Here is a 25,344-nt window from a genome sequence, read left to right on the forward strand (position 1 = left end):
GCTAGAAACAGCGAAGTTCGGAGCAGTGCCAGCAGCGCCACGTACACTGGGGGATGGCCGTCTCCGGACTGCGTGACTCGCGTGGCACGGAACGACGGAACTACAGCTAGCGTCCCTAACTACAGCCACTGCAGGCTGCATCACTACAGACTACAGTAGCGAAAGCACGCGGAACTGTGTCGACGTTTTCGACGTTATGGAAACTGCAGGAACTGCGTCCAAGACAGGCAGGCTTTGCTGCCGGCTGCCTGGGTGACTTCTCCCCTGAGTTCGGTTCTGTTTTCCGATGCCGAGTGCAACCGGCGTTCAACGTGGTTTTGTGTTTGTGCGTGTCAGCAACATAGCTGCAACATCGTGATGACAGTGTTGGGTTGTGAACAGAAGACTGGAATTATCGCCGATGTGACCGTGTGTTCGCGTATCAGTGGTGTAACAACAAGATGAGATCGTAAACGGTCGGGCATTGATGCCGCTGGTCGGGCCTTGATCGGAGGGGGCGGGGTGTCGCAGGTTGACATTCCGCTCTACATTAAAAAGTTTCATACCACTTGAGGGGTTACGTGCAATCGATCAACGTGCGGATAGTCATGTTGGAACGCTGGTCTGAACAGTAGAAGCTCCTATCGTACGGTGGCTAATGTGACTGTCGGAATTGTCTCGTCCCCGACAGCGATCGCGCTCAGGGGCAAGGACTGAACAGTACGAAATCGTGACGTAAAGTGCGTATATTTACAGTATGGAATTTCGGCATTAATAACAATAGTAGGTAAAATTGAAAAAAAAAGCTACCCTTTATTTTGCTGTTTAATTATACTACGGTTGCTGGAGAAACTGCCCTCCGTGGCGCGCTGGGATGAGCGCTAGAAGTTTTCGGGCTCGCCACGGCGTAGTTTCGTACACTTAACACCTGCCGCAAGTCGCGGCTTTGACTGCATTCAAGTTGATCGAAAAGCAATTTCTCAGTCCGTGAAGCATCACTTCCAGCTGACTGAATATCCGTTCTACAGAGATTAATTCAAACGGCAATTGCAGCTTCGCGCGAACAGCACAAATAGAAAAACAAATAGAAATACAAGCTACGACTTGCCGTGTGGGGAAACAAACTCATAGCTTCGAACCGCATTGGAGCGGCTTGATTTATTGGCTTTCAAATAATTACGGCATGATTGAGCGTTTACTTTTTAATAAGAGATTCAACCCCTGAGCCATTCAAAATACTCTCAGAGGTATGACATTGCATGGAAAAAATCAACATGCTGGGAATATTTTTTATTGCTTAGGGAGTCACCGAAAAGTTCCGCACGTTCAAAACGACCAGTATAAAAGACGGAAACGCAGAGCACGGGTGTAGTGTTCGGGTTAATGTGGTGCTCCGTTGTATTGATATTTGTGTGTGCAGTGCCAGTGCATGTGCTTAATGTATGTTCACCTGATGCTTGTAATAAGTGTATGGGTGTCATGTTTGTATAGTAGAGGGTCCTCAAGCACAGTAGTGGCCTGAGAGAAGCAAATTATTTTTTTGTAGAACATGAATTGGGCGGTACCTAGCGCCACCTAGCCTAGCTACTTGCAATTACTCTGCTTGACCCCGCCATCTGGTGGCTAGCGATTTAACCTTCTAACACGCTACGCGATAAACAGCGGCTTCGAGTTCGTTCTTTCGAGAGCGACTTTTGGTTTCGCGGAGTGAGTTTGCCCTTCTCCGTGATGTGCGGTTGACGAAGGAATTGTGACTCGAGGAACACCAAAGGTAAGACGCAAAGTGCGCGAAGTAACTAGGTATCGGTTGTCTCCGTTCAACATCGCAGTGCTGTCGACGAGAAGACTGAGTAACTGCTTTCGAAACGCAGGTTTCTGTACCTGTGGGGGAATCTGGCTTCGGAAGTAAACACAGTTTGCGGAAAGCTCGTGTTACGCTTTCATTTGCTGCTGCTCTCGTCCCGTACAAGAGACGTAGCGTCCTCGTTAAGCCTTATTGGGCTCGATTTGCTCGATTCGGGGCCGCCATATTGAGATGCAAGCGACGGTGGAACTTTGCTCCCCTGCTTCAGGGACGAAGGTTTCTCCCTTTCTAAAGGAACATAGGTTACAAGACCGTTCCTCCCGTAAGGGAGGACTATCCGTACCCTTTTTTCTAAGAGTGTACGCCGAAACGAAAGCCCTTCCTTCAGGGACTGCGGTGGAAGTCGCCAAGTTTTTCATCGAGTCCATCGTCCTCCGGCACGGCGCTCCCGAAGTTCTGATTACAGATTGCGGATCATCGTTCATGGCACAGATGACGCAAGAAATCCTCCGGCTCAGTCACACCAGTCATCGTCGTACCACTGCGTACCACCCGCAGACCAACGGGCTGACGGAGCGACTCAACAAGACAATCGCCGACATGATCTCTATATACTTCGACGTAGAGCACAAGACGTGGGACGAGGTGTTGCCCTACGTCACGTTCGCCTACAATACGGCGGTTCAAGAGACCACTGGATTCTCACCTTTCCAGCTGGTACATGGTCGGAAGGTAACGACCATGTTGTACGCAATGCTGCCCCATGAGCCATCTGACAATGAGAGCGACGACGCCCAGGCGGTTGCTCAACGCGCCGAAGAAGTCCGCCAGCTCGCCCGACGGAAGTCCGCCAGCTCGTCGCAGGGACGTTCACTTCCAGCCCGGAGACAGGGTGTGGGTGTGGACGCCCATCCGTCGCCGCGGCCTCAGTGAGAAACTGCTGAAACGGTACTTTGGACCATACAAGGTACTTAGTCGCCTCGGCGAGCTAAACTACGAGGTGATGCCCGACGGAACACGAACATCGTCACGCCACCCACCACGACCTCAGGTCGTCCAAGTCGTGCGCCTGAAGCCGTATTACGCTCGATAGGACTGTGGACCTTATGTGCTCAAAAGGACTCGTTAGTTTCTCGTTCTTTTTTATTTTGTTTCGTTTTCCGTTGCATGGGGGCGATGCACTTTTTAAAGGGGGGAGTAATGCCGCGCGCGCAGCTGGCCAAGTAGAAAGAGCGCGCGTGGCCAAACGGTTATCGTACCTGGCTCCCACGCGGAAAGCCAGGGTTTGATTCCTGGAAGCGGCGCATCTTTTCGTTTATTCCTGCAGACTAGTATTCTGGTAAATTCGAGAACCGTCTAGGCTAATTCGAGGTTAGAATGTTCTACGCGCCGAACCTTCTACGCCGAATGCTCCAGAAGCCTACGCATGTACAAAAGCGGCTCAGCGTGGCAAGCCGGGGTCAGTTTCGCCCCAGCGCTCGACTCTGCTGTCACGCCGACTTCGAAGCCCGCAACGCTCTGCTTTCTTCTGTTCCCTATTTATTTTTGGGTACAAGTTCGCTCCATTAAACGTTCGCCTCATCATTTGTCATTCGTGGCAATATTTTGTGTTTATGGTTTATCTCCTTTGTATTCAATTTCCAGTTCACAGTGACAAAATTACCAAAATACTGTTCACTGAGTGTTCCCGCATTTGGCAAAATACAGAAAACTTATATCTCCATTTCATTTTACAAAATTGTTATTACATATCCTTTGAAATAGTCGATCCCTTCTAAAACAATAGCGATTTTGTAAATTTTACTTCGCAATTATATAGGTTTTTTTGCTTTTTTTAACGGAGGTTGTACGTTTTGGTGCCTAAATAAAATGTTCGCTAGAAACCCGTCGACTCGGCCTGAGCAACAAGCAAAAACGCAAAGCTATTTTTTTCCTTGCGGCTTTACATTGATATATTTTTTGTAAAAAATGAGAAGTACATACCGTAAATCATACTAATATTACTGAGTTAGTGTACGTACTTGTCGGCATCAAAATTGGGATGGCCAGAAGTTTTTGTACTTGGGTCACAGTTTTCTTTTAAACATGTTAAAATATATATAAAAATATATATTTCCATTATAATGTTGAAGGTGCCCAATGGCTCCGTAGCAATGAATCGACTAACATATAACGACTCGCGGGCGATGAATTATGTGAGCCGGTAAACGGGAGAAAAATGGTATCCCAAATCTTACGTTAGAACTTCGCTATTTACAACACGTTATAACTCTGTCGACGCTGAGAGGCATCACAAAGTATGGTAGAGATTCTGCTTTTGTCGAATTCGGAAGCGTGCTTTTCAAGAAATACACCCCCATTTCTGCGAGGGGCTAAATGTAAACATCTTGGCCTATAGTCATAATATATCGCGAGCTCTATCTTCCAAAAACTTTAATGTACCTCCATACGCATCTGAGATATGTACTCCACGACACAAGCTCGAGGGAAAAGCGTGGCAGTTGAGAAGACTACTTCCATTGCTTCATAAGCACCGTAAATCAATTTACATTGACAGCGCTGTTGCGGCGATAGCCGGAGCTCAACTTTTGGGTACCATAATATTGCTTTTCGATTACTTTCTATTCTTTATTTTATTTGATCAGTACGGCTCAGTCATACGCCAACACAGAATGAAGTTGTGAGCCAGTGGCTCCCTCTGGTAAACTGCTGCAAAGTAGCAGTCGCTAAACGCCCTCGATTGGACAATTTACATATTTGAAAATAATAATTTCTATGCAGCCGCAGATTGCTATTGAAGACCACGTTGAGGGCTGTCACATTCTGGGTAGATAAAAGAGGTTTTCTCTTTAATATTTTGTTCTGTAAATATGGCGGCAGAGTTTCTTGTAGACCATCTTACTATGATGTGCTAATAGAAATTCCGCCACCAAATTATAACGACGACCAAATCTCCGGAATTCCTCATATTACTTTGATTAGATAATGGCTATACTTGCGGACAACTTTCTGTGACTACGCATTCATAGCTACAGGCACACGTGCTCTCCCGCATTTTGTGCGCCCGTCAAAGCTGTGCAAGTGCAATCTTCACTTCTTTTGAAATGCTAGAGAAAGTGGCCCGCGAATATAGAACTATCAAGAATTCCTGAGTTCTGTACAGCGGTGTGCGTTGCAGGAGGAAGAACGCGTAGCCTAAAAGATACCTTCATGACGTGAGTTGTCATGCGCCCCAGAAGACTCAAGGAGAACAAGAACGTCAAAAAGTGGTTTATAAAATGTAAAAAAAATCGCTATGGTTATAGTTGTATATGAGGAGAAGGAAAATGATTGAAATCGCTAGTTCAAAAATAAAGCATTATATTGAAATTTGTTAACTGTTTAGAGCGAATTATAAATTACATTTCATATAGAATGTCGTATTACACGTTCAGATTGCTATGCTAATAAGAAGTGAAAGAAGACCCTTAAGACAGCTTACGTGTTGAAATACGAAAGCAATATAATCCTTCTGGTAAAATATTCTAGAGTAATGTTTCTCCACGTATAAAAGTTGTTTCTGTCTGTATTGTATTCGGTGTGTGTATATGCGTATTCGTTGGCCACCAGACCGCAAACTTTCGGACCCCCATCGGTTGCCTGCCTCTTCGCTCGCCTTGCCGCATTGATCCGCTTCCTTGCTTCCACGGCTGTGGCGTATTTGCATGGGCGGCCACGTTTGCCCGCGGAAGCCGCAGTAGATGTAGAGGCTGCTGCCGATGTCGAGGCCGTAGATGTAGACACGGTCGCCTCACAGTCCGTCGCACGAGGCACACAACGAGCACAGATGAAATTCGAAACGCCACTGACGCGCCGAAGACAGCGCGCCATGTCTTCTTTTTGCACACGGCGACCCGGCGGTTGCATCTTGCTCCCCAAGGGCGCAGGCGCGGCGCCCCCGCCGGTTTCACGGCTTCCGTGACGAAGCATCGGCGTTGCTGTACTTTTTTGTGTTTTATTTCTTAGGCTAGTCCGCTTTGACCTTGAGCGGCGCGTGCATGATGACGTATTTTGATGGCCATCTTTCGGGCACAACGCCGACGCCGCCTTTTCCCGTAATGGGACATATAAGGGTTTCGCCTTAAAAGGTTCTACATGACTGTAAACGCACTTCCTAGCACTTTTGGTTCATGGAAGCACTTCTGCACGCCTTTGGCTTTTATATTTGTTCATAGAAAGACGACAAAACTTGATCCAACAAAAGCAAAAAAAAAAAAAAAGATTACGGTTTTGTATTTTGGAAGAATTAAAAAAAAAAGAAATAAGAATCAACCCCTTCATTCAAAACGAAGGCTGTTTATCTAAGATAGTGCGACAACACGGCCGCAGTGACCCTGAGCAGAATGACAGCGCGAAACTTAAAGCAGCTGAGCCGCTTCATCCGTCCGCCAAGAGGTGCAGATCTGAAGGAGGAGCACCGGTGTCATCCGCTAAACATTTGCTCGCAAACAGACATGCATCGCGCCTTGGCGGTTCAACTACTGTCTTGCTCAAGATGGCGCTCGAAGAAGCGCAGCCTTAAACTGTCTTTATTTGGCCTTCGGGATTACGAATATCAAAATTATATTTGAGATTGACGTGCTAAGTAGCCACAACAGCGCTTCTAAAATAGCGCTGAAGCCCCTCCCCGTCGCGTTCGGTGCTAGGGAATCATGGGTAAAGGGGAGTTCTCACTCCGGAGTTGGAATGATTCCGGAATCATTCCGCACTTTCCCGACCTCGGAATGGAATAGGGACGGAGCGGCGGCCGTTCTGGGGGGAATGGTATGGGAATGGAGTACGATGCCTCTTTCCCGGAATGGAGTGGGAACGGAATTGGCGCGGTTCTTGTGCGGGCTGTGTAGATTTTCACATAGGGCCTACGGACTTACGGTGCAGTTCGCTAGTGCATTGTAAGTGGATCTTGGAACAACATTATTGCAATAGAGGTAATTGGCTGCTTGATTGTATCACTGCAGGCTTATCCTTCTTTGATGATGAAAATGGCGCGCCTTCAGTGAAGCAGCCAAAACTGAATAGATATGGATGGACAAGGTGTCGTTCATGGCGCCGCAAGACACGACAAAGTGGCTGTTCTAATCATGCGCTATTTGCATGTAGCTTTTAAACAGGCTACTGAACCGAACCGCAAACTGGAGTATTTTTAATGAACCGAAACAAGACCGTTACTGTGATCAAACATGCGATATCAGGGACTTTTAGCGAACCGTTACCGTGTTCCGCGTACTGCACTAAAGGAGTCTTTGAAGTATGCTTTTAAACGTGCCCCCCGCGGTCACGGTATCACTCGGGCGCACGCTTAAACGCATGTTTTGAACGCTCATGTAGTGCGTTACGCGGAACACGGCAACGGTTTGCTAAAAGTCCCGATTTAGCCCGAACTGGAACGGAACTGTATTCTCGTGGGGCGGTTATCGATTTATTGGAAACTGTTCGGCGCAATCAAATGTGGTCCGTGCCTTCTTGAGGGTGGCGGCGCGAAGTCAGTGAAAAATTCGCAACGGTGGCGTCAGCGGATTAGTTTCGATTCAACAAACTGCAGCGACGACATAGTGACAGCTCAATAACAATGCAACAAATAAGTATATTTCACGTCTACACGTACAGCACGAATCGGCATCGGCTAGTCGGAGTGAAGGCGGACACTTTTATGGTTGTTTCACTTTATCATTGACCGCATGAGGACGCTACGAGCCACAGGAGCCAATTCATAGCCCAAAGGCCGTCACGTGTTCTTCCGGTTGGGCGGAGAGACGCGGAAAGCGAGAAGTAACGAGACGAGCATCGAACTGCGGGTTGGCTCGTATAGCTCGTAGCGCCTATGAGCGGTATATTGTAAGGTGAAACGGAGTATATTAGCCGCGACATGTTTTGGTGGCGCCATCCTATGGTATCCTCTCGTGACGTCCTTACCTTGCGGAAAACAAGTTTGGTGGAGCTTTTAATTAGCATGGTGGAAGCTGGGAATCATTCCGCTCTAAAAGCAACACTGCCAACACCGTCAAGATTCAAGTTCTCACATTCCTCTTACTTCCGTCGAAGTGAAATCTTTTGCTGACGTCGTAGTCAGCATTCGACCAATCGTGGGAGGCTGACCAGAGCGACGCTTTTGATGGCGCACGTCGCCAATGTTTGACTATGCCCAGAGTCTAAAAAAGCTATTCTTCATACGCGTGCGCGTGCGCTAGCGTTTGTGTGTGTGTGTGTATCTGTTATTTTCTTTCTGCTAAGCATCATTCCCCCAGAATGGGGAAAGAAAACAAAAACATGAAAATGAATACAAAGTGACGAGTGGCGACGACGACAAAAAAGCGAATTCGCGACGAGCGCGAGGCGTCGGAGCGGGACTCCATTCGCCCAGAACCCATGGACGCTGCTTGTGTGGGTCTGTGCGCGCTTGCTAGAAACAACAAGCCGCCCGTTATATTTCTTTGCCTTTCTTGTTTTAATCTTGTTTCGACGGACTATCGATGTCTTTTTCGTCTTGAATTCAGTTTGAGAAAGGCGTTCGGGCGTGAGGTGCGGGTAGTTTGCAGTTTCGATCTGGAAGAGCATCGTATACCGGCGTGTGGTCGTGTGTCAGTACTGCGTGATACCGTTGAAGACCCCACGTTAGCAGTCGTGCTGCACTGAATAAATTTCTCATCTGGAATGGGTAACATTGTCACTAAACTCTGGATGACTAAACACCTGCTTTCTGAGCAACTAACGACTTATTTGTTTTGGGCGGTAGTTCACGAGTATGGTCAGTGCTACCGTAATAGTGCCACTGCGCGTGTTGGCTCATTGACTTCACATGTGAGTACTCTACTTTAGCACTGTTTCCAAGCGCCTGTGTAAACACGGAAATTTCCTCAAACGGTGTTTTCGTTAAACATTCAAGATCAGAAAAAACAAAATTAAGCATATATTTGTTTTGCTGCCCTCGTTTCGGCAGCACTGCTTGTGATGACCCAATTTTTTTTAATGCAGTTGACGTTGTGTTGAACTAGCCTTTTCTTCTGAACAACTGGAAGCTGTGTACGTTTTTTTAAGAACCGGTTGAAACTGGTTTGCCTTTGATGGAACCGGTAACCGAACGATTATTTTAAAAGCATCACTGAACCAGAACCGAACTTGGACAAAACCTAATTCTATTGAACCTGAACCGAAGCAGAAAAATGTCCGCTTCGACTCCCTGCCTTTAACCCAGTCGATCTTCTATAGTGTTTGCGTGGGACACAAATAAATAATTACATTGAATATGTCAGGAAATAGCAAGAATCATGAAGCAAACGTAGTAGTTTACGTGTTAAGTCAGGTTCCATCATATGCTGCTACACTCCCTCCTTGTGCTGGCGTGGTATAGCGATTGCACTTTGTCAGCGGCTTTCTGCTATTGTCGCAGTGCATGGAGAATCGAGGCAGGTATAAGCGGCGTCGCTCCTGGCAGCGCACTAGCGGTGCTGTTGTACAAGTATTCGAAGCAGAGAGCAAGGTAACTTTTTTTTTTCGCCACGCCCAAACTAGAGATGTTTAAGACCTTATTAAACAAACAACACGCTAATCATGTATCTGTTGAATGTATACGATCCGTTATTTGCGAAGAAAATGGGTGGTTTTAAATTTTTGGCGCCTGTCGCCACTAACCTCTTACGCTTGATCACGCGATTAATGTCTGCAGTGGCACGGAGTGTCACAAAGCGCTTTGTGCGACCACCCTTCGGCTGAGTAGAATGAGTGATTTGATTAAGCTTTTCCAAACTTTTGCAGTCGTCTCCGAATTCGATAACTTCGGCAGCTTTATGGTGATATTTTTTTTTTCAGTAACAAAATGTGGCTGTTAATTAACATTTTTTCACGCTTGGGAATTAAATGAATGGAATGGTCGAGTTTAGCTGTTCCAGGAGTGGGGATGGACCCAGTGTTTTCATTCCGAGCAGTTCAAGGGAATGGAACTGTTGGAAGCTCTAATTCCCCGTGTTGGAATTGGAATGAAATGGGGGTGCCCATTCCGCAACCATGGTTGTCGACGTCACCGTATTTTGCGGTTGTTTTAAGCCTTGGAAGAGACGTCTCGATATCTTTATTACATCATGCGAAAAGCACTTTGAAGGCGACTAAAATTTAAACGGGAATATATAAATACACTATTTAATGGAAATAAATTGTGTATTGTGTGCCCACCTTGCATGCTTGCGGTAAAAAAATCACAAAATTTCTGAAACCAGAAAAAAAATGCTTTTTTTGGGGGTGTCAACCGAACGAAATCTGAGAACATATTCTATGGTTTGTTTTATTATAAACAAAAGATTAAAAAGACCTCGTATGTCATGTGGAAGGCAATGACGTTGCACGTGGTATCAATATGAATCCGGTATTTTGGGGCAAAAATTGGTCGCAGTAGCGTGTTTTTTAGGAATTTAAAAATATTCTAGGCTCTAAATTCCGAACATAAGTTTTGATATCTTAGTAAATCTTATATATATTACTCTCAAAGCATATCAAGTATCTACCGCTAATAGTTTGAGATCGAGCTCTTATCAAAGTTGCCAGGGATGCGAGCTCTAAAAAGCGAGCCGTCCTTCTCTGATCATTCGCGATTTTATTTCTTAAAACAATGCCTGAACTTTGAAACATAAAGTGTTGTCTTCCCTTTTGCACCTGCCACGACATATAAATGTTTCAATAAAACTAAATATTATGAACATTCCAGTGCCCCAAATGCTTGAATTAAAATGAAACCGTTTAGTTGCACCCCTCGTAGCTTTCCTACCAACGTTTAACAAAGTTCGTTACACCAACTCAAAAAGACGTGACGGCCAGCTCGTATTACTTTAGATCGGCAGTATTAAGACGGTCTACAAAAGGCTTGGTATATTCTGAACTCCAAGTGGTAATAATAAGGTCAATCTTAGAGTGCTGTCTTAAAGTATTTATTATTAATCGCGGCATAAAATGAATTTGAAGGTGTTATTTTGTTTTCATGAGGGTACACGTGTCAACTTTGTTCATTTCTGCGTACATCGGGCATCCAAAAGACTTGGCGAACGGGTGAAAAATGGCCAGGTTGTAGTTGACTCTGCAAAAGTACACGAAACACTTTAGTGAAAGTTAAAACGGAGGCAGGCTTGCTTTATTTGAGGGGTCAGCGAGAGAAAAAGAACGCGTGTTTCTCGAAGCCAAAATAAACCAGGTATCGCAGAATGTGCCGTCCATATGTAGCACTAGCTGTCGGAAGGTGCCAAAGTTTTATATTCGTCTATCATTTGATTAAAACTTATAAGCGATTTTCAGAAATTTGCAGTGGGAAAACAGAGGCCAATTAACAAAAGTCGGGAATACATAGAGAAGAATATAGTGCCCACTACTAAAAACTGACCTTATTTGTTCACGAAATATTATCATAAAATTTTAATTACGTTCGAATCAGATAATTTTGATATTTTGACATCTGGTCCGGACCGCGAGCTCTACATTTGGGTGGAGGCCGAGTGTCTCACAATGCGCGGTAAAAAAATGTTTCGGTGAAAAAACAGTTTATTGTTTTATGAAACACCCAGTTGTAATTTTATTCCCGAAGAGCAGGATACAAATGAAAAAACCTAAGTTCGGCGCTTTTTATTTTTGTCCTTAGTTTCTTTGGTGAAATTCCCCAAAATACTGTTCACAGTAATTGTTTCGCGTGTTCAACAGCGACCTTACATCGTGCATTTTGATTTTATCTAATATGCAATATATATAATGTTTTGATAAAAAATATCCTTTTTGAAAAGTTGGCGTTTTTTATCAATTTGATTCCAACAAAAATATTGATATTTCTTTAGAAACAAAGTCGTAAATTTTACTGCGTAAAACCGAAATATCAATTGTCCATAGATGCTTAGCAAGAATCAGACTTGATAATTTTAGTTCTGTTCACAGTTTGATAATAATATTAAATTGGCTAGGTGATCGAGGCGTAGCAAAAGTCTAATCAATTAATTGTCATATTGAATGGGTTAAAACAGCGCAAAAAGACGAAGGACCAGTAAAAGAAAACACACAGACACAGCGCTGACTTACAACTGAAATATTTACTGCTGCGCCATTCAGCAAGTAAACTTGAAGGAAGACAAACATAAAAGCAATCGGCCCGAAAACACGTCATCCTCCACTCAAGCCGACACGTGGCTACACGTGTTTCCCCGCCTTTCTGATAAAGTTCATTTCGTCACTAACTAGAGCAAGTGATGGAACACTAATACACTTGCCTGCGTCATGGTTGGCAATAAAAAAAGCTTCGTCAATCTCCCGAGCATACTTATTTTTATGTCGGGCTAAAATCTTAATTTCATTAAACATTGGAGAGCACGCACATCTGTCACAGTGGACCGCTAGGTTGCCAGACGGGTAGGAGCGTAAGGACAGAGAATGTTCTTTCGCCCGGTCGTTAACACATCTCCCCGTCTGCCCAATGTACACTTTTCCACAGGACAATGGAATAAGGTACACCACCCCACACGCGCAGGCGACAAATGGGTTGCGGTGCTTAACTTGACATTGTATACCCACGCGGCCACCTCGATTCACGGCTGCACACAGCCGCCCCAACTTAGCTGGAGCCGAAAACACAACTGGCACGTTGTACCTACTGGCAACCTTCTTGACACCATGGGACACCTTGTGCATTTATGGCAAGACCACAGGTCTTACCGTTGGTTTTTGTCTTGCCTCAGTACTAGCAGGGCCTCTAAACACCTTAACCAAGGATTCCACGACGCCCATGACAACTCCCAGAGGGAAACCAGCATTTGACAACCTCGCGACTTGCAACAAAAAACTGTCACCACACCTATGGTGGCATGACTTAAACAAGGAGGTACGGAGGCTGGACAGTGCAATGGCTCTTTTCACTGTCTTAGAGTGCGCGGATTCATACACTAAAAGCCCCTGTTTAGACCTAGGCTCATAGGCCCAACACAAATGCGAGGGCTCACATCGAAGATTGATATCTAAAAATTGTAGGGCTCCCTCAGAAGTGGTCTCAGCCTTAAAGTTTAGTCCCGGAGAACAATCCGTAAATACATGTAATATCGAGGCAATCACACTTTCTATGTCTGTGTTATCGTTGCTTTTCAGCACAATCAGGTAGTCATCAACATACCTCAACACTTTGACCACCCTATCGTCCAGCCGCTCAGCAATTGCCCTATCACACTTAGCCAAATAAATGTCACTGAGTACGGGCGCAACATTCGACCCAATGCATATGCCGCTCTTTTGCAAAAACGTGTTGCCTTCAAATGTAACAAAGGCGGACGCGAGGTAAAAATTCAGTATTTCAAGGAAAAAAACACTCGCAATCCCACAGGAACTCGAGAAGGCCACAGCCCCAAACGTATCAATGCACTCCTCCACGGCCTGCATGAGCTCAGAATGGGGAATTGCATAAAACAAATCTTCCACATCAAACGAAACCAGCTGACACGACCCAGGATTATCTTCCCGTAGATAATTAACCAAGGCTTCCGAATTGCGAACAACCTAGCGGTCCATTGTGACAGATGTGCGTGCTCCCCAATGTTTAATGAAATTTAAGATTTTAGCCCGACATAAAAATAAGTATGCTCGGGAGATTGACGAAGCTTTTTTTATTGCCAACCATGACGCAGGCAAGTGTATTAGTGTTCCATCACTTCCTCTAGTTAGTGATGAAATGAATTTTATCAGAAAGGCGGGGAAAGACGTGTAGCCACGTGTCGGCTTGAGTGGAGGATGACGTGTTTTCGGGCCGATTGCTTTTATGTTTGTCTTCCTTCAAGTTTACTTGCTGAATGGCGCAGCAGTAAATATTTCAGTTGTAAGTCAGCGCTGTGTCTGCGTGTTTTCTTTTACTGGTCCTTCGTCTTTTTGCGGTGTTTTAACCCATTCAATATGACCATCAACCAACTCGCCCAACTTTCCACCTTGAGTCAATTAATTGATTTAGTGTACGTACCTGTTGGCGTCAAAATTAATGTCACCAGCATTTGTTTCCATGGAGTCGCAATATTTCTAAAATAATATGTGAATGAATAATACAAGTTATCAGTTACGGTTTCGAGTATGCGCAATGGCTAGGTTGTGATCGATTGCCCAAGATGTACAAACAACTCACCCGCTGGGACATATCTGCGCGAAGAACGCGATAAAGAATTTGACTTTTTTTCCGAAACTCGGTATAAACGTTTCAAGCGCTTATCACCACGGCTAAAAATGCCTAGTCAATGGGCAATGAAGCCATGCGCGGCGTGTGATATTTCGCACAAAATGAGTACTGCGCAAGTCCTGAATACTTTCGACAGCCGAAGGTACCAATATGCTAGATCGCAGCGGACGATTATTGGAAGAGTGTTTTGAGATAAAGTTTAACCTCGGTTGATGCTGAGAGGCCCCAAGCGGTATGGAAGGTATATTTCTTTTCTCGACCCTCAGATCTGGTTTTCGAAAAATCTAACCAACTGTCTGCGGCGCGCGAGGTATAAACTGTTTGCTTCATTGTAATCAAGAATGAAAAACTCTGCCTTTGAAGAAAACATTTAGGTAATTCCACATACAGCTAATTTAGGCTTGATACGGCATAGGACAACCTTCTCTACATGGTAGAAATGACAGAACTTTCACGGCTGTTTTTCCGCGGACGCAATATTGTGGCCATTTCATACTCCACGGCCTTCGTAGCGGACCTTCGACACACTTTTTGGTAAAACATATATCATCGAATTCGTTTATCCATCATGTTTTTCATTACAGACAATGTGTATCGAGAAGCTATTCTGTATCTACTTCTTTTCTGCTAATTTGGTGACCTGTCAATTTTAATAAAAATATTTAGTGTCTCGTCTTGCAGTTTGTCATCTGAACACAACAAGCAACATAGTGAAAGTACTTTTTAATCGTCATACTCATATTACTTGGCTCATAAAAACAGTGTTGGGAATCTTCAGTCACCCTAAAGTTTTACCTAATCCTTGAGCTGGTCTTGTTTGAATAACATATGTAGATATTTTGTTCGGCATTGTTATTTAACTATATTTTTATCATGTGGAGCATTTGAAAAAGAAAGTGATTATATTTAGTTTATATCAATCCTTTTTTCTGCTTGCCCAAAATCATTCGATATCCTGGACCCCGTGCTTTTTTCTTCTTGTGTCTTGCATTATAAAAAAAATTCGAATTCGTTTATTTGCAAGGTGCAAAATTTGTGTTTATCTAGTGTCCAGGAATAAGCAAACATTTTCTTATCACGTACATGAGGTCAGCGGTTGCATAAGTAACTTACCAGGGCATACGACGCAAAAAGCAATTTTTCGTCACAAAGGTCAAAAATGAGAGGCAGACGGCTTTCAGTTCTTGATAACCAGCTTTTGTAGGCCTGTATTGTGTCAATATATTCATGAAACAAAACATGTATTCATGGTTAAAAGTGAACACAATATTGACAACACAAAATTATGATGCCCTTTTTTGTTAGATACAGAACCACAAATTTCTACTTCAAGTTTCTCTAACATTTTAAATTATCAAATGCCATTACTGTGAATCTCGCTCAGAGCTTCCGTTCCATTATAAGAGGCGAAGTATCCAAAGGATAAAATATTGGTTTTCCCAAAAATTATTTTATGCATAATGGCAATCAAGCTACCTAACATCACGAGTATTTCCCACTTTTCACGCAGACGTATGCTGCAAGCAGTATGACGTACGCCCACGAGGATGACTTCTACTTTTCTTTCGCGTAATTAACTGTCCCGTAGATCGCATATATTTATAGTTGTACAACACGCCTTTTCTAAACCAATAATTTCCGCAATTATGAATAAATCTCTTTCGGATTTTATGCATTTAAAATTGATAAGCCAGACTCCAATTATGCCAATCATCCCAATGTGTTTACTTATTCTTTTTCTAAATAGTTTGCAGATGCCAGCAATTCAGTATATGCTTTTATTTTAAAGGAAAATCTAAAGGAAAATCAAGAATATAAAATTAGTAGTTGAAAACGTTTGTTGTATGTTCTTATATTTTGTCATGGATGAAGAAATAATGAACAATTAAAACAGGGACAACACAACTACATCTTTCATGAAAGATGTAGTTGTGTTGTCCCTGTTTTAATTGTTCATTCTTTCTTCATCCATTACTTAAACCAACACGCTCTTCTACCAAGCAAGCTTATATTTTGTGGTGCGTAGTTCTTGCATTTCTACAGTATTAACATCTATACACAATCTGTAAGCATGTGGGTCTCATATTTGGCCATAATTATGCGCCAATTGATTTTTTTCATAATGTCTTTCAATGTGTTAATGCAAATTATTGATATTAATTTTTTATGTCCCTATACATTAAAAAATGTGTTTTATAGATGGAAAAATCTGTTCAGCATAAAGTTAGCCCTGTCAACTGCACGTGATTCTTCCGTATGAGCTAGCTTATTGAAAAAAAATATAAAATACTACATAATTATTTTATATGCGCCTATGATCACTGTACAGAGTGTGCGGAGGTGAACAAAGGAAAGTAATGACGCAACTTTCTGGGGGGGGGGGGGGGGGAGGGGGTATTTTGGTTCTACAGGGGTATTGTTTTTGCTCTATTTTGAGAACCATCAGTGATTAGCGCATACTTTAAATGTCTTTCTGGAGAGGGCTATCCTCGGTACGTCCTGACATTTACTTATACGGGATCGACATGCCTTCCTGAATCCTTGGGTGAAAATAAAAAGCGCTCGTTCCTCAAATAAATGATAAATCTGCCGAAGGTATTGGGGGCGAATATTCAGAATTACCTAGTTGATTAGCCTGGTCTATATGCTCGAAAACATTTTAACTTCTACAAATCCGTAAACGTGTTCAACTACTTCGTGAGCGGTAAGGCAGCGAAGGTGGACACCTTCCCAGGCGCCGTAGATACGCGCCGAGCTTCCCCGCAGGGGTCGCTGAGCCGCATCTTGGTTTTAGCGGACAACCTTCCGAAAGGTTTTGTTGCGCTTCCTTTAGCGCGATTCGAGTTTCTGCAATGCAAACTTTTATAGTGTTTTAACTTTCTTGCCCTGCTATTGAAGGTTTCTTTCCCAGATCACCGTGCACAATGCAGTTTTACGTGCCGTAATGGTCCATCGATCGTTGTAAGGAGATGGAGGATCGAGGTGCACGGGCGCTGGTGCCGGATTCTCGAGATCGTCGCGTTGCGTATTTTGCGTCCCTCGTCTCGAGATAATCCAAATATCTTCACTTGTGACATCTTGTTCCTGCCAGTACACTTCGGCAACTTAAAAACACGGCACTAGGGTATTTATAGAGAGTTGCTCCAACGGAATTCCTCGCTAGTGAATCAAGATTTGTGGCGCATCCACCAAGACACACAGTAAACATGGAAGAACCGGGAGTATACAAATATGGCACGCCTGAAAAAGGCACTGCCTTTTCAGATGTGCCATGTCTGTATGCTCGACGGAGGAATCGCTCCGAAAGGAGGTGTGCAAGATCAAGGCCGATCTTCAAAACAACGGCTACACTATAATATTTATCAACACAGTATACAAGAAGCTGCACCGTCCCGGTCTCTTCACGGCCCCGGCCCCTTCGAGCCGTATTTGCCTGCCATACGTAAGGAACGCCAGCGAAACCATCGGACGCACCCTTCGCAAGTATGGAATCGCGGTCACTAACAAACCAATGACAACCATCAATCGCCGGCTCCCCCTTCCCAAAGACAGACTGTGAAAGGAGAAGTCTCAAGGTCTCGTCTACCGCATCCCATGCGCGGACTGCCCTGCTGCCTAGGTGGGAAAACAAAGAACTTCGCGGAACGCATCCGCCGCCACAAATACGACGTGAAGAAGAATTACGTCCAAGCCAATGCCCTCGCTGAGCGCGCCGAAAAACTGGGTCACAGCGTGTCCTTCGACAAGAGCGAGATTCTGACCACGGATAAACAGTGGCGTAGACGCATGCACCTGGAATCCTGGTGTATCTAAACAACGAAAGAAAACTTCAACAGATCATCGGGTACTCTCCCAAGCCTATATGTCTCATGGACTTCGTCGCTTCACGGAAAAACACGGGCGCAACCTTCCGAACCGGGTTTCAGCTCTGGATGCTTTTGATGGAGATGAAGATGAAGATCATTAAGATGATATAGATGAAGACGACGAAGAAGATTCACTCAACCCATAGTCACCCGTGACGAAGGGACCAAGCTGGCCCAGAGACGTAGGGCATTTTGTTTTTATTCAATCTTGGTTAGAGTTTAAAATTTTTCAGTCAGTCTATTTATTTCCTAACCAGACAGATCTCCGTGGGATATGTTTACACTGCACTAAGTTGGAAACAATTACGAATACAAAAACAAATAACAAAGAATAAGACTCATGTGACACTTTAATAGCCCAGATGTTATTCCGGAGGAATGCACATTTCCCCACTTATTCCGAAAGCTAGTCTTGATTCATTCGTTACCATCAAAAAGTGCCGTCTCATCTAGATATGACTAACAAATTTAAGTGTTACTATCAAAACACTAGCGGTATGGGGATCAATCAAGATGAATGTCTGCCAAGTGTCGTTTCTTTAGACATACGTATTATATTTTTCACTGAAATGCGGTTGTAAAATAAATCCTAAATTTCAGTCAATTTTCATTGTTTTATACTTTCTATCGTAGAGACTGAGTCTACGGAGCGACAGGGCGGAAATCGTACCAATTCCCGTACGCAATTCGCTTAATTCGCTAAGGGCAAGGAATTCGCATTCCCATGACGAATGTCTCTAGATTAAATTGTTCTCTAATGATGGATATAAATATAATATTCTAATTTACGACATTCCTTCTCTCCCAGGTCCAAGTCCACTTGCCAACCATCTGCTAGAAACGCTTGACCACTATGTTGATCTTTTGAAACTTCGGATCATGCCTATGGTGATATTAACCTTCATGGTGCAAACTGGTCCTCTGGTGTGATGCTGAGTAGAAGCACTCAAACAGCAGTAAAACTAAGCCACTTGCTATATCTTAAAGTTCTTAACCAGTTTACTACGCACAATCGGTTAGAGCACTGTCCTGGCATTGTCCTTGATATGTTTTTTTAATATGTTCGCACTGAAGATTTTGGGATCGTGCGACACCTATAGGGGGGCGGCTCTTCGGCTTGACAGCGCCACAATTGACAGCATCCACGTTACTTCGCATATAGGGACGCGCCGCCTGCTTTGATCTATTCTAATGCGACCTCAGCGCCTTGGTCGTGTCTCTGCCTTCCCGCGGCCCGGTTTCTCGATCTCGCTCCGATGTAAAGGTTTGACATCTTAACATCCCAAACCTACCCACGTCCAGCATTGCTCTGTTTGTGTTTTTATTGGACCGGCAGGAATCGCTCGGAGCTTGAGTTCAACCGTTTGTCCCGTAGTTGTACGTGGATACGACGGCAACACACTGCCACATCTTTCGTTTATCTGCACTGGAAGATGCCTCTACAAAGCGTTTGTAAAGCGCTTGTGCATTCGACGGCCCGTGAATCACTACGAGACGACATTCATCTGTGCAAGCATTTGATAAAGTATACGTGACAAGTATTTTCGCTCCTCTTATTAACAGATTGCTCTTAGCTCACCGTCGGATTGAGTGGACGTACTGCGATTAAAATGAGCTCGGCGCTTTTCACTAGCGCGTGGAGGGGGTCTGTGTTATCAATTTAGAGCTCCGGTGGAAAAAATAAGTTAGCGCCGTATGTGGACCCGAACGTTTTGTACAGCGCAGTGCTCAGGTAACCTGGCATTGATTAGAAAAGTTGCCGCTACCCAACGTGTCTGTGGCATTACGGCCGTGGTCTATGCGAAATGTTTCTGCTATACTCCGTTCACCCCTAAGTTGAGGCTGCAGTGGAAGCTACGTCCTCGTTGGACCAGTCATACGCCTCTTTGGCCATGTCATCACGCTTAGGGCCATGCCCCGCGCGTGGAGAGACGGGTCAGGTGATAAGAAGGAGGCGGCTGATTGGTCCGGCAGGCACGTAGCTCCGACCTTAGTACCAGCTTAAGGGCTGAATGGAGTATAGGGGCCGCACCGTGGTGCCACTATCGTTTCACACCCATCAATTAATGACAGTTGATAATAATTTTGTAAAACCTGAGGTGTTTCATACGCCTTTCATCCTATTTTTGCGACTTGGAGGGGAGGTCCTGTGCCCGACAATTTTTTAACATTTACTACTGCTGCACTATTGATTAATAATGGTTATATATGTTTCTTTGAGACTACAGATGATCGATGGTTCTCAATGATGAGTGCCAATTCTGCAGCTGAATTGGTCCAGGCAAAAATATACGTCTTGCAATCAGTTCTCTCTATCTTTCTCTCTCTCTCTATGTGCGAGTGATTCTTTCACCGATGTAGCACAACATGCTATCAACTTGTTTATTCCCATTGGTTTGACTAAATTCCTTATTTGGTTTCCGAAATAATTGATACCTTATATACATTAAAATAAAACTGTTTCGTGAACCATTTAGGTTAACCGGCGATAGGGTATGGTGCATAAAATTTAGTCTTTATTGAGCGGTTGTAAAGAAACAGTTTACCTTGTCAAACTATATTTAAAAAAAAAACGTAATGGAGCCTATTCCGAGGACGCAATAATTTTTGCAACTTTTTCAGGCAGCACACATAATAGTCAACGACAAGCAATAATTTGCACACTGACCTTTATCATATAAGTTCTACTGAAAAAGAACCCGATATTTTTTTTTAATTTACTTTAATTAACGTGGTAAAGATCAAATGAAAAAAACGTATTTTTTTTTTGTAATATGGAGGGCAACGATATTTTTACAGATAATCAAGTTGGTGACACCGAAATTTTGAAGGCGATAAGAACGTTAAATTTCGAGCGTTCTTTCCGTGCAGAGCCTACACTTTGTGTCATTTGGAAAAGCGGCGCTGATTCGTTTGCCTCTCTACTGAAGTGTGTATTTAATATTTAATTGAGCAATGGTGATTTTCTATCGTGCAATTCGTCGAGTGTAGTGCCGCAACGCAAGGCCGGTGACGTGTCCAGTCATAGATTTTTAATGTCCTGTTTTCCTATCTTTACTTTCTGAAAAGTATTGAAGTGAGCTAACACACCTCGCAGGTTTTCACTTAAAAGGTCCGATACCAATCTCCATACAATAGTTTTTTTTTTAATTGCGTACTATAGAACCCCACATTTGTACACCTCCCGAACGCACAGTGCATGTTGTTTCAGGAAAAAGTAGCTAATATTTCTTTTGATTTGTATGATGTTGATAAAGTCGACTACGAATTCATTTTCTATAAACTTTCATGTATGATGTAGCGTTCCCGTTTTTAAAGTGGTTGGACAGCTATCGAACAGTAAGAAATCACCAAAGTCGCGTACATACGTCAGTCGAATGGTCTATCATATGTTCCTCTACCAACTTCGGTTGTAAAACAAGGATCAAACTTAGGATCTGTTCTTTTTTTTAATGATATAAAATTGTGCAGAAAGAATGAGCTTTTGCTTTTGTTTGTGGATACCAAGTTTTATATATAAATTAACTCGGCAAATCACTGAGCGCTTTTCCAAGAGTATGTGTCGCGTATCTGAGGCTGGTATTCTACAAACTTCTTAGTTATTAATACAAATAAGACAAAAATGCTACTTCTGTACAGACAAAGAGAAATGCTTATAATTCTTTAAGATACTTGTATTACTCACCATATATGTAACGTGCAGTCCGATATAATCAGAAAAGTCGATTGCAGCAAAAGCTTGGAACATGAACTGGAAGAAATTTATTAAATTTAATTGGCAACAACGTATCTATTTCAAGCTCCTTCCTGCTGCAACCCCTACAAGAAATTTGCAGCATTTTTAAAGAAATAAACGACTAAAACACAAATACTTTAGCTAGAAATTGCTCCTTCATGGAAAAATACAAGGCTAATTCCCCAACTCACTCTGCTTTGTTTGTCGGTAGAAACTGAATAAAATTAAAGATCGAAAATTTATGGCACGTTCACACTGGAAGCGGATCCGCAAACGCGAAGCCGATCAGCGCGTTCTCAACCGCAAAGGGGCTAGGATCGAGCGGTTGGAGCGCGTTTTTGCCAACCGCTTCGGGACCGATTTTTCCCAACCGCTTTCACGAACCGCAAAGCGGCAACCAATCACCACGCGACGCTGACGTGACGTCAGTGACTTTCGAAAGAAGATGGCACCCTTCGCTGGTGAGGTGTCCAAGGTGCTGTAGTCCTAGCACTGTAGTCCTAGCTTTCGACAAATCAACGGAGAAACGTGATGTTCACGTCCGTCACTTGGATCCGCCGCGAAAAGGATTGAATAGTAATTTTAACGGGCTTCGTACCGGTGATTTGGTTCGGGTAAGAGTTCGTTTATTATTTCGGGTGCCACAGCCCAAGCTCGCTCGCTGCCTTGTTACTCTCTGCCCATAGAACTTCGGAACCCGCCCCTGATCGACCGAAATGTCAGTGTTCCTACCCACTAAGATAGTGGCGTGAACTATTGAAAGCTTTCGACAGCATGCGTGACCACCACGAAGGACGATAGAGACGTCGTGAGCTTGATTGCATAGCCAACGTACTACCGCGGAGCGGGCAGGTTACCTGCGCTAGCTCGACCTGGAACGTTTACTTCTGCCTGCCACCTGCCAACCTGTGGACTTTCAAATTCGTAAAACCCCCGCGGCTCCGGGAGGAGGGGGGGGGGGGGGGGGGGGGGAGTGGAGATTCCAGTCATCTAGCGGCTGGAGACTCAGCGTGGTCGGTGTGCTCAGGCGTCCGGGCGGCAACAGTGCCGGATTCTGACGGAAGCCGAACGTTTAACACGCCAGAAACACGATCTTGAGGAGCACCAATAGAATTAGACATATGTTTTTTTTTTCTGTTACAGAACTGAGGCAATGTTTTTGATCTTCCGTTTTTATTGATGTTTGCCTCTTGGTGTATATTGCTTTGCCCCAATATCTGCGAAAATCCCAATGGGATTGGCAGTATTATGAAATAAATAAATAAATAAATAAATGTATAATGAGGAACGGCGTATACTTTCTTGCAACTAGCAACAGTACAATAAAGCCACAGCGATCTTTTTCGGAATCATACCCCACGGTGAAAGACAAAGAGAGACACTTGGCATGGGGATGAGACAAAAAAAAAAAAAAGATATCTTGAAATTTTAAAATCAAATTAGACGATAAAAAGAACGGGTAACTCGGCGGTAAAGACTACAGCACTTCTTAAAATTATGGCCAAAAGGCTATGTCTATTCCGGAGAAAAGAACACAATCTCATCTCGAGCTAAACAAGTGTCGGAGCAGACAGATTGTTATCGACTTCGTTCAAGGTGAGTTATTCTATCATATCTTGAATTTTTAGAGGGGAGATCGGTAGAATCTAACCTATAGATGCTCATTTTTATATTTCTCAGAGCCAATTGTGTCCAGTAGAGGACAGGTGATGCGATTTATTTCGACATGTCGAAAGCTTTCGATTGTGTTAGACATGATTTACTTTTACAAAATATCTATCTGCAAGGTTTAAGCCCACATCTGTGCGGATGGTTATCTAGTTATAAACGAGGTCGTCGAACCTCTGTTCGTGTTGAAGGAATTTTACTCTGACGAGTTTGTTTCTAAATCCGGGGTGCCCCACGGCTCCATCCTGGGACCGCTTTGTTTATTTTGTTTATAAAAGATATTATTTACCGTGTTAGCGGTGCAACAATTCTTCTCTTTTCCGATGATGTTAAGCTATTTTTAAATGTGAGTTCAGTACTGGATTGCACTGGCATTCAAGCTGACATGGAAAATGTTTCAAATTGGTGCTTCAAATACCACTAGTCACTTAATCCTGAGTAACCTAAACATAGTGTATTATCTAGAAAGCGTGAATTCATTAATTTTTCTTAAAAACTTGAAGGCGACTTGATACCCCGGCTATTTCTTGTAAGGTATCTTGGTTGCTGTATTGACAGTTCACTTTTTTTCAAAGAACACGTCTATAACTGTTAGTGTTGTGTTAAAAGTGTTAGGCATTATTTCTTGGTTATGTCGGCAGTTCTCATCACCCTCTTGTTTGTTGCATTTGTTTAAATCACTGGTTAGTTCACGGTTAGAATTTGGGTCGGTAGTTTGGAATTCATTATCTCTTAATCAGGCAGCGGAAATCGAAAATGTACACCAGTTAGCGATATGAAGGTGAACAGCCCTCTTCTTGTTTTTGACGCTCCTGCAAGTTATGGGATAAGCTCTGTTCTAGAAGAGGGCTAGAACGCAAAGTTTAGACCCCAAGTCACGTAACATTTGAGACGTTGAGAGTCAATATAGCTTTCGGGAACCGTAAAACAGGCAAGAAACCAGGTAAGGTGTTCAACTTCATATTGCCGGCGGCTGTACAAAAGCGGATGATGAGAATTGTATATGACCGGTATATTGGAAGGATGTCTTTTTATCACTATAAAACATTACTTCACCGTTTTGCATTATATGAACTTGCCGTGAGGAGGCAGTCCAGAGATTTTGTTTTTCTTCATTAAGCTGTTCATGGTCATGTCAAGTCAGGGGATTTACTAGGATCCGTTGACTTCCATGTTCCATCAAGGGCCAGCGGGAATGTATTAGCGTTTTATTCATCTTGCTTGTCCCCTGTATCGCATTTGTCACAGATTAAATTGTCCTTCAATAAGGATCACCACCTGAATATTTTCATGCGTCTTTGGGAATTAACCTTGCTTGTTCCTGAATGGATGTCTTTCACCTAGATATCTTAATGAGACCCTTTGTGGTATTTGTATTTAGTATGTTCGTTTTTGTGGTATTTATATTTAGTATTTTAGTGCACCACAATGGAGACTGAAAGGTTGTTTGTGGGCAGAGAAAATAAAGAATTATTATTATTAAAATTATTATTATTATTATATTTCTGCCGAACCTGCTATGGTGACCTCGCACGATGCTGGTTCGTTCAAAACATGAAACGCAATCACTGCTCGAACGGGAATGAATAAAAATAGGGTGATAGGAGTCAGCTGAGGATGTAGGATGACACCATTGAATTTTTGGCAATGAGGCAAAAGAATCATTCGCCATGAAAAAAGCCAACCATTATGTTTCTGTTCCATCACTCGTTTTAACTCGAGATGAGATGGCGTTTTTGTGTCCGAGATTGGCATAGCTGTTTGGTAGGGTTGTGCGAATAGTGGTTCGAATTGAAGAGCGCTGCGTCTTTCATAGCCTTAACAATGCAAGGGAAAGCCAAGACGGCCGTCTCTTCCAGTGAAGAAGCTAGGGATGACGCTGTGTTATTCGATTCGAACCACTATTTGCCCTACCGCTTGGCCATAAGTTTAGGAAGTAATGTAATTTTTACCTTCAGTTCCTTGTTTTTTCCTTCCTTTAATCCTCTAACCTTTTAAACTTTTCAAAATACCCGCTCTTTTTCGTTATTGTACCCTTTCCATGTCTCTTTCTTTTGTTTTTGTTTTTACGTTGGGTGTGCTT

General features: G+C 43.4%; 1 protein-coding gene across 1 annotated transcript in view; it reads right to left on the reverse strand.

The window, feature by feature from the left end:
* Nucleotides 1–10,774: 10,774 nt before the first annotated feature.
* The window catches only part of LOC121835974 (neprilysin-1-like), a 118,778-nt gene continuing 104,208 nt past the window's right edge, over nt 10,775–25,344 (reverse strand). The window contains exons 17-20 of the mRNA XM_042290560.1: nt 21,543–21,608; nt 15,105–15,197; nt 13,782–13,837; nt 10,775–10,883 (exon numbers count right to left, since the gene is read on the reverse strand). Coding sequence (XP_042146494.1) covers nt 10,775–10,883; nt 13,782–13,837; nt 15,105–15,197; nt 21,543–21,608 — 324 coding nt within the window. The remainder of the gene's footprint in view (nt 10,884–13,781; nt 13,838–15,104; nt 15,198–21,542; nt 21,609–25,344) is intronic.

The sequence above is a fragment of the Ixodes scapularis genome, unplaced genomic scaffold (genome assembly GCF_016920785.2).
Source record: "Ixodes scapularis isolate PalLabHiFi unplaced genomic scaffold, ASM1692078v2 PGA_scaffold1__304_contigs__length_218370807, whole genome shotgun sequence".
NCBI classification, from domain to species: Eukaryota; Metazoa; Arthropoda; class Arachnida; order Ixodida; family Ixodidae; genus Ixodes; species Ixodes scapularis.